The sequence below is a fragment of the Pterocles gutturalis genome, unplaced genomic scaffold (genome assembly GCF_000699245.1).
Source record: "Pterocles gutturalis isolate BGI_N339 unplaced genomic scaffold, ASM69924v1 scaffold23427, whole genome shotgun sequence".
NCBI classification, from domain to species: domain Eukaryota; kingdom Metazoa; phylum Chordata; class Aves; order Pterocliformes; family Pteroclidae; genus Pterocles; species Pterocles gutturalis.
In genome coordinates, this window is record NW_010113542.1 from 1 (window position 1) to 10368 (window position 10368).

Consider the following 10368-nt stretch of genomic DNA (forward strand, 5'->3'; position numbering starts at 1 on the left):
TATAATATATAAAATACATTCAATTTGTTCTAATTACTCAAACATCAAGTCCACAGACTTGTCTTTCCATTTTTATTTCATGATCAGATATCCCTAAACATTTTGAAGGACAACGTACCTTCTCTCCTTTTTCTGTTCCTTTATCTGGAAAGAGCTGGGAAAAGAAAAAAAAAATTAAGAGTTTCTTCTCAACTCAAACAAAAAAAATCCTAAATAATTCCATTAAAGCTGTGTCATTTACTGAAATATTAAATGCTAAATTTTCATATTACTGGAGAAGCAATTAATCTTTTTCAAACTTCCTTTGCTGAAAGTAAGAAAATGCAGTCATCAGCATGCTTTCAATCTGTTCACGTCTCTACTAAGTCCTAAGTCTATCAAATTATTAACAATATTAAACAAAGTATATTCTAGATGCATACTCTAGATGCATGCCCCATACTCAGCAGAAAGAAAAACAAAGGCGAAGAAACTTTTAAACACTTATTTTGTGGTCTGTTAACAAGTGTCGGTTTGATTGAAACCAATATTGAACCAGAGATTCATCCTGTAAGAACTAAGTATGAAAATGAAGGCTCTATCCAGAAAGGATCATATATATATACAACTCAAAAGACCACATATAATTCTCTAGCTTCTAACTTTCATATTTTGAACTTGCCATTTTACAGATGAAGCTATAAATGCATTAACCCATCTAGACCAGAACCACGCTGAAGAGGCTTGTTTCAAAATACAAGAACAGGTTACAGCAAAATTTCTCATACAAAATGAAGGCAACTAAAGAAGATCTTATCTACATAAATCAGTTTTGACCACATGTGGAACACTAGGCATGTTTTTGTGTTTTAAGTTTAAATTATGCGAAAAAGAGCAACAATACAAATGACCACTGGTAGATAATTCCACATTAGAGGAAGGGTGATTGGCATTGAAAGGGAAGACACAGATGGCATTGTGCTGAAGTGTCAGCTACTGGTACTTCTCACATTATCTTACAGCTTGACATCCTACAGGGCTTTAATGAAAGTCTCCTGCATCAACAAAGAAAATGATTACCATAAAGAAGATGAAGGAAGAAAATGATTCAGCAATAACCACCAAGAATTCCAATCCCTCAGAACACTTGCTGCGGAGAATATCTACCTTTACAACCTAAAACCAGGACAATAACACTAAACCAACAGGAGCATATAATTTAATAGTATTGCTACATATTTTTCACCTTTTCTATGCAGTCATCAAAAAATGCCAAGCCAGTATCCTTGTCACTCACAAAACTGCACTCTTCAATAAAGCGGCTGAATATCTGTGTTTTCGTGAGATGTGTGTAGAACTTTGTATAGGCACGGTCTCTGCTTTTTAAAAATCCTGGTTATAAAAAGGAACACAAACTAAACATCAGTTATGAGTTCCATAAGAAATTAACATATAAAGTGTCAAAATATTTAAAATCCTAATAAAGTATTGACTTTATCAATAAAAACAACTACTTATCACTACCTCCATTTGGAAGATTAAAATAATAGCACTTTTAAAAATCATTATTCTTCACCATAGTTAACAATACTTGGCAAGAATTCACCCCAAGATAATCTGCTCACTATGTCTCTTGACATTTTGTGCAAGAAAAAGGACATGATGATCTCTCACAGAAGCAGAAGTATCTAACAATCAAAACAATACTAAAATAAAAACTATGTTAATTTTTAACATAAGAGATAACTAAGAGGTGATGGGCCTGAAAGTATTTAAGACTTTCCAGACCTTTGACTAAAAAACTCTTCTCAAATCTCTCTTCCCGTAATTAAAAAAAAAAAAAAAACCCCACCAAACAAACAAAAATACCCCTGAAAATACCACCACCACAAACGAAACAAAAAACCTGTGACATTTTATCTAGCATTCAACTCACGAACAGATCTGAAAAGTTAAGGTGATGAGGAAAATAAGATGACCTTTACTGACTATTGTTTTGTTAAGTTTCTGAACTCTGTTCCACACTCTATTATCTTCCCATTTATATCAAGAATATTACTTTGCTTTTCATTATGGGGCTTCTGTCATTTTTGCTCTGTACAAATTGAGAAATAGTCTTTCTTTCCCAAGAGCTGCCCTTATGGAATATGCCATGCAGAGAGGGCATCAAGCTACCAAAAGACAGTTTTTCTAATACCAGAGCTATTGCAAAATTACACTTCTATGTGCATATATCCATGTTCTAATCACAACTGAAATTTTAAATATTGCCAAGAATTGTACAACCAAAGGGAACTTTGACCTTTTAAAGTTAAGCAGCTCCTCAACCCTAAAGTTTTAACAATGCCAATGTTATCAGCAGCTGTCTTGCCTCACCCTTACCTTGATGATCAAACAAGGAATCAGCAGCAGTTGCTTTATTTGAAGGCGCCTGCGTGATTGGCTTGAGGAATGTTCTGTAACCCTTTAAAATAGATGCCATGAAACGGAGAAAAGCTTCCTGGATCTCCATCTCGAGTTCTATCATCTTCTTCTGCCAGGAGAAATCTGCTTCAATAGGTGTCATCTCCACTGCAGAGCCTTCTTGAGTTTTCCTGTGCACTAGCAATGAGCAACACATGCAATCCTATATTAAAATTCAGTACATTCAAACAGGTAACTTTTGCAAGACACTGAAGACGAATTCCTCTTTTTTCCACTTGCCCATATTTGGAAGTGACAAAGACTACAAACACTGTGAATATTTTCCAACCAATGTGGCCCATATAAAGGCCAGATTACCTCAAGAGTGTTTTTCTAACTCATACAGCCCTCTGGAACACGAAAAAACAAGGAGGATCTCAATTCAATTAGTGTTACCACATACCCAACTGAATGTAGTCTTTCAGTAATACATAAACACAAAGGACCATGTTTCCTCTGTTCTGAAAATTCCAAATCTAAAAAGAAAGGGCTAAAACTATTCTCATCAAAATTCTAGCATTTTATTGCACCAAAGAATAGAAACAAATAAGATGACATTCAGAGTTTACTCTTGCACTCTTAAAAAAACCCACAGCAGGCTCTGCTGAAAATTATAGTTCCACACTTTTTATTATAAGAAAAATACCATTTACAATATAAATACTTATGTAAAAATATAAGCAAATATTATAACATATATATAACATATCTACTATAATATTACCACAATAGAGAAACTATCTTAGACCACTAGTTCTGCTAAAGTTAAAATTAGGAAGTAGTTCTATATTAGGTAGATTGCATGACATATCCTGCTGATAAAACAAAAAAATAAAAGCTGAGGTCTTCTAACAGATGACATAAAGGCTATCTGCAAAAAAAAAATTATATAAAATTGAGGCAAGAACACCTACCTCTTAATTAATGCACTTTTCTGTTTCTATAATTTACAAACTTTGTATATCTTGTACACCTATGAGGCTATAATTGTTGCCTTCTCCATAATGATGCAATATAACATACTCTGAACCTCCTTGCCTCAAAGAGCCTATCTACAGCCAGAAAGAAGCAATACCTGAAAATTGTTAGGTCAGTTACAACTTTGCTCTTACCTGTCCAAGTCATTAGGCTGAAGATGGTCAGTTTTTCTTTCTCTTTTGACAAAACACTGTGCCAAAATTTAGCTACTGCATTATTTTTGTAGAAATGGCATTATCTGAGATATTCAGCAGTATCTGCACAATAACTAAGATATCCAACATTATTTTACTCATATCCCCATTGCCTCTACTGTTTTTGATCAGAACTGTGAATATTGTTTTAGGTCAGGACTCAAACATGTTTTAGCTGGATTTTTTGTTTAAATATAATCTAATCATGAGAAAAGGCTCAAAAAAAGGTCAAATTTTAAGAAGTCACAGTAAAGAAAATACAAGTCTAAAAAAATAATTCACACCACATATGACAGAAGAAAGTCCTTACATTTATATATTAATCATAATTTAACACTTTTAGGTGTGTATCAGAAAATTGAGTAGTTTTCTTTGAATATTTAATTTCCCTGCTTTAGGCAGTTTCTGTTCTTATCCCTTCCCATTTTATTTTACATATTTCACCTGCTGCCAGCTGTGGGTGCAGTTTCTTTAAGGTGCTGAGCAGACTTTTACATGGCTTCTTAGGAAACTGCTTCCAGTTGGTGCTCTTCTTATCATCTGATCTAAAACACAGAGGAGGGGAAAAAGGATGTATAAAATACAGACCATAAAGAAAATAACAGCTTCCACAAGCCTAAGCTGCTTCATACTCGGAACCGAGTAACTAAAAAATAAGAAATTATTTTGAGAAGAAATCTTGACACTGTCACTATTTGTCAAAAATTTAAAAAATGAGTGACATAACTCAGAACTTCATTTCCTCAGACAAAGAAGAGTATAAACTGAGTCATGAGTAGAGTTTTCTCCAGTCTGTAAGGAGGATCTGCATTAAGATTTGATTTAGACTTTTTAGTTTCAACTTAGCTGATTTCCCTTTCAGAATTTTTATCAGTCTTGCTAATATAATCTAAGCATACCGATCTGTGTGTGATTACTGTGCAAAGCTGTACCACCATAAACCTGTTTAACTGCTACTGATACAAATAAAGGCAGTTTGGAATACAACACAAGCTTGCTACTGCAAAATGTTGGAAGACCAGTCTGGTAACTTTATGGTCATATGGTACACTGCAATATGTCTATGGCAACTCAGTTCCAGCTTCAACCACAGGCTAGTAGGAACTAGGAAGATTGGGAATTCAGTTCACAGTTTGAAAACTACGTGGTTGATTGAGCAACAGAGTAAATTGGTCAAATGGGATGCTCCTCTTTGTTAGAAGGACAATGGGTACAATGCCAGACCTTGTTTAAGCAGCTGGATATAAAGAGAGAGAGAGTAGGGTGTAAATCCCGACAACTTCTATGCCTCTTTCTGGAAGGCAGAAGGTGGGGGAGAAATGCTGTAACAGGGAGTACAGCGAACCTTGTGGCCACAAGACCTAGTAAATTATTACTATCCAAGCTGATGCTGTCACTGCTTGTTTTGCACTTTGCATCAGTGAAATGTTTGTTCAATCATTATTTACTCAACTAACACCAACACAAAACTATCTTAGGAAAGAAGCCAAAGTTTCAGGAGTTAAAGAAAAAATGCAGACTTAGGGATGCCTTTCCCCATTTTTTTCCCCACCATAATGGTATGCCTATAAACAACGTAAGTGGTAGTGTTCCAAAAATGCAAGGAAAAAACCTTGCTATAAAAATAAAACAAACTCTCAAATCTTTGCCCTAAAAAGGCTACTGTCCTTAACCAGATTGCAGTGTTATTTTCAATGAGATAGCTGAAAACATCCCAAAAAAGGCATTAAGGAAGATGCTGAATGAATAAAAAACCTTCAGTGTTTTTTTGGCAGTAAATAAAGCTGCAGTCTATCATAAGGAAGACAGCAGCAAACTTGCTCTAAAAAGACATGAGACAGACAGACTGATGTACTAGAAAATATTGAATTTTTCAAATGTTATTCTTCTATTATGCAGTCTTTCAAAGTTAGCAACAGTACTGTTAAATGCTTTTGCACCCAAAAAAAAAAAAAACCAAAAACAAAAACAAACCCCACAACAGAAAAAGCAGCATTGCTACAGAAACAAAGAGGGACAGAAACAGATGTGGAAAAAATTAAATGGAACATTTCGGATACACATCTCCAAAACTGAAAAATCTCCTCATTTCCAGGTTAAAAAGAGCTTTATAATGCAGGTACCAACATCTCACATTTACCTAAGTCACATGTTACAGATATCAAATTCCTCTAGAAGTCAAACAAGTAGTACAGATGAGATACATGCAAAATGGGCAACAAAAAAAAAAAAAAAAAGAAAAAGATCAGTTGACTGTTGAAAGAAAAATGGGACTTATAAGACAGTAAAAGAAAAGGTACAAAAATCTTTCCAGTTGAGTGCCTCATAAGAAGTCAGCCACTGGTAGATTTTTTAGTTCAGTAACCAATCCAAGCAATGTTGGCACTTGGTCCTTCTAGCAATCACCCCAACAGCATCTTGACATCTTTATCTTCCTGTTAAATCCCTTGGTTCTATCTCCTTAATTTTTTCTGCAACCCATTTGCTTCAAGAGAGGAAGGGTCCTTTTGACAGAACGAAAAATCAAGCAAGCATTCAACTGACCCATAGATCAAATGACTAGTTCTAACTCAAGTTAGTAAAAACAAAAGTCAAGCGTTAAAAAGTGACATGAGATCAAGTAAAATTATGTTTTCACAAAGAAAAGATGTGCACTTTATTTAGTGATGTTCACTCTCATCTTGAACTACCTTAGATACCTCTATTTATGATCTAATAATTTCAAATGGAAAGGTAATTCACAACATTGCTAAATTAAACACCTGAAACAACTGAATTTTCAATTCAGTTATTTGTACTCTTATTTAGATATATTACAGAAAAACAAAAGTTGCTCTGAATTAGCTTGTCCTCAAGAAGGTATAAAGAAACTGTTTATGCCACACCTTCAATTTAAGAAAAGCATTATAACCACAACAATTAAGTGAAAATATTTTAGATTGAATGTAATACCAAATTTTGCTTGTTTGTTCTCACAAAAAATTTGGCCCTTGTAACATGAGAAAAAATTCTTTATTAATATTAAGTGCCCCAAGTGCAAGACAGCATCAAAAGCTGTCATGAAGAGTTCTGAAGCACTCATGTTCGTATCAGTAGTCACGAGCAGAACACAGGCAAAACAAATTCAAAAGTTGTAGGTCAAGGTGAAAATGTAAGAAATGGTGTGGAAGAAAAAAACAACTCCTTTTCTACCTTTTGTCCCATTTCCCTAATAAGCAGTACTAGAAGTGGAAAAACAAACCAGAACCCATTACCATTGTTATTAAATTTTTACAGGCAGCGCCAAATATTGACTCTTGGCCCAGCAAGTTTTAATTTGCATTAGAAATGAGAAATAACAGAGGACAGTAAGAAACAGACCATATTGGATAAAACCGTGTTTAATAGTTTTATTTCCTGAGCAATTCAGCAATACAGATAAATGTAAAAACTCCATAGAACTTACATGTACACCATGTTTGTGTCTAAGTCAATGCACACAATATCCTGTGGTGGATCGTACAGATCAAAGTATCGTGAATCAACTCCAACAATAAATGGAACAGGTGCACTGAGAACAGTGGCCAGAGACAAAGGACAGAGGGGGATATATGGACATTGCCACTGAAATGGAAATATCATCTGAAGGAAAAATTAAATTAAATTAATGCATTAAAACAAGACAACACATACTGTACAATAAAAAACAAGAAGTTTGCAGTAAGTTGAAATGAAACTGCTAATGCCTTGTAACACCGTCAGAAAAGTCTTCAAGTTTGACCACTCATTTATAGCACATCTCTTAGTTATCTACGCAAAAATGTTAATCATTCTAATAGTTATAAGACATACAAGGACACATTAACTACAGGCTATTGCTGTGAAAAATGATCATTTAGTGTCTCAATCATTTTAACTTGAAAAAGCTTTGTAACAAGTGTGGAGTTTGAACTGATTTCTCTCACTGCTGTGCAGAACACTTTGTACTTACAGCTACTACAGCTTCAGCAACTCCCGTCAACACAGCTGGTCTGAGAGAATGGAGGAGGATCTTGCCCTCTAGTAATACAAAGAGTAACAGAGTGGCACAGTTTTCCGGTCCAAGATTCATGAGTAGAGTGCTAAAGTTTGCTCCACTAAGGGACAGGTGGGAAGGGGGAAGAGAATAAGAACGTTACTGGATTTAAAAAAAAGAAAAAAAAAAAGAAAAAAAAAGTCGCTACTATCAAACTTCTGCCAACTGCTTGAGACCACCCAGTTGAATGGTGCTAATATTACCATGCATCAAATATCAAACACCTACCTAACAGCTATCACATCAATATAAGACTTGTACTGCCACAAAGAAACCTAAATTAATATTATCAAAGAAAAATATGCTATACCATGCTATTGCTGAGTTTGTGGTTTTTATGGTGCTCTCTCTCCTATATGCACAGGCATCTTGCCTTTGTAACAGTAAAACAGATCTAACTGGCTAACAACTAATCCAAGCGCAAATAACATCAGTACTTTCATATGATGGGCTACCTCAGGCAAAAACCACAGACTAGAGTATCTATTTGATCTTAGAATCAGAGTATCAAATTCAAATACCAGACAAGTAACATCAATCCATCATTCTGATAGCAACATGTCTTTAGTTTCTACAGTTTAGATGCCATTTCATTTATTTGGACTGTAAACATTTAAGAATTGTAATGACATCTGTAAGAGCACAGGCGTGTAGAATCTGTCCTTAGAAAGGCACTTACATGTTACTTTGCAGTTTGGTGTCTGGCTGCAATTTTTTACTTAAGAGGCTGTGTAACAGATGTGATTAAATATGGGATTCTTCTGCATGTATAATATCATATGACAAAGTTCAAGGAGGGGTGGGGGGTATAGAAGGGAGAATATTTTGGGTTTTAACTTTTAACAAATATCAACAAAGCCATTCACACAAAAACCCATGTCACAATTGTAAGGAGCTCCAGCCTAGAAGATACAGGCAGTATCCACACACACTGCCTTAATCTTCAAGCACAAATACCAACTTTTACATATAATTTTATATTTCCAAAATGTTTGCACACTTGTGCATTGACTGATTTCACATAACTCCTTCATGTAAATGTCCCACTTGGATCTGAAAAGGGAAAAAACCAAGAAAACAGTCTTACCTATGCTATTAAAAAATGTGCTTACTACACAGGATCTGAAAATAGAAGATATTTAAATACATATACTTTTTTCCTCACAGCCTGCTTCTTCTTTCTTCAGAGTTCCTACTTCCTACAATAATCTGGCAATTCATCTTTATTTCAGGATAATTAGTGATATTATTCTTCCACAAGGGACAGGTCTATGTCAAAAAGACAACACCGTATAATATTACAAATGCATATTGAGCTTTCTGCGTATAAGACGTAATAGTATTGCAGTAATATTTGGCTTCCTTCAACGATTCATTCCTATTTACCTCTGAATTTTACAAGTAGCATACATTTAAAGCATTAATAGTGATACCTTAATGGCAACGGTGTAGAAACTGGCTGAGACAATATTAGTGCATCATGGGCAGAAAGCTGAAACACATAAAGGAGGATGTGATTGATATGGACAACTCCAAAATTAATACAGGATAATATTCCAGTATAAATGTATATCCACAGCCTCCTAAACTGCCTGGCAGACACAGTCACAATGTCATACAAGAGATGCAAATCGGAGACAATCTTTGGGACTTGCATTCCCAAGGTAAACAGAGCTCAGATTCATCACTGAAAAGACTCTCAGAAGCTACACGAAATTGCCTGTGACTCAGTGTTGAACATGTAACTTCTGCTAGGTGATTAAACAGATAACTACAGGAGATGGCGCCCCAGGGGAATAACCTTTGACCCGCAGTAGTGGATGAACAAGTGAGAGAAAGACAGAGAACAACCCCCCCACTGAGGTAATGCAAATGGTGCCCGTAAAATGAAAGAACAGAAATTTCAAAAGTGCAAGTAGGATGCTGCTGCCATCCACATCACCTGAAGTCCAAAACAGTTTATTTTGCTAAGTTACCCCAGGTTTGTACCAATGAAAGAGAAGACCAACCCCTCCATCTCTTCCCCTCTCCCTTCCAGTGGATGGGTATTCAAACCTGAGTAAAACCTGAGTAAAAACCCTAAAGAAAGAAACCAGGCTTTCCAAAGCAGGAAAGAGGGTTTGCCATTATTGTAACTAAAACCAGAAGCAAATATTTTGCTTACCTGCACAAGAATTCTTGGCCTTTGTGGCGAAGGGAAAGGTATATTGTGCATAAAATGGGATATATGCCTGAAAAGAAAATCAGATATTGGAAAAGCAACACCAGGGACTACTCAGGGACTCAAAACCATGTTAATCACATTTTGGAATTACTATGGTACCACATTTTAGAAAGGCTCTTGAGATTTATTTATTGTTCTGAGAAGTTTAAGAGCCTACTTATGCAAACTGAAAGAAGCTCCATTCACTCACATTTCATGTGTGAAAATTAATAGTGGCAGTTTCAGATACGTATGCAAAAGATAAGAACACACTGGCATTTAGGCATGTCATTTAAAATCCCAGGCAGCCTAACTCCATTCTACAGAGTTTCAAATGAGGCTTGGCTAGGAGAAACTATATCCTTCACTGCCAGACATCTAATACAGTTCTGATGGTAATGTCACATTCCAGCAAACGTTTAGGACCATGAAAAGCATCCTCACACACACAGACACACACACACACAGAGGCACCACGCCGCCCCTGACCCCCCACC

At 35.5% G+C, this 10368-nt stretch overlaps 1 protein-coding gene across 1 annotated transcript in view; it reads right to left on the bottom strand.

Annotated features, from left to right (window-relative positions):
- Window positions 1-1059: 1059 nt before the first annotated feature.
- The window catches only part of LOC104462563 (DENN domain-containing protein 4C-like), a gene marked incomplete at both ends in the record, with an annotated part of 21861 nt that continues 12552 nt past the window's right edge, over window positions 1060-10368 (bottom strand). The window contains 8 exons of the mRNA XM_010074548.1: window positions 1060-1155; window positions 1226-1371; window positions 2362-2580; window positions 4059-4159; window positions 7060-7235; window positions 7585-7729; window positions 9102-9160; window positions 9833-9899. Of these exons, the coding sequence (XP_010072850.1) occupies window positions 1060-1155; window positions 1226-1371; window positions 2362-2580; window positions 4059-4159; window positions 7060-7235; window positions 7585-7729; window positions 9102-9160; window positions 9833-9899 (1009 nt within the window). The remainder of the gene's footprint in view (window positions 1156-1225; window positions 1372-2361; window positions 2581-4058; window positions 4160-7059; window positions 7236-7584; window positions 7730-9101; window positions 9161-9832; window positions 9900-10368) is intronic.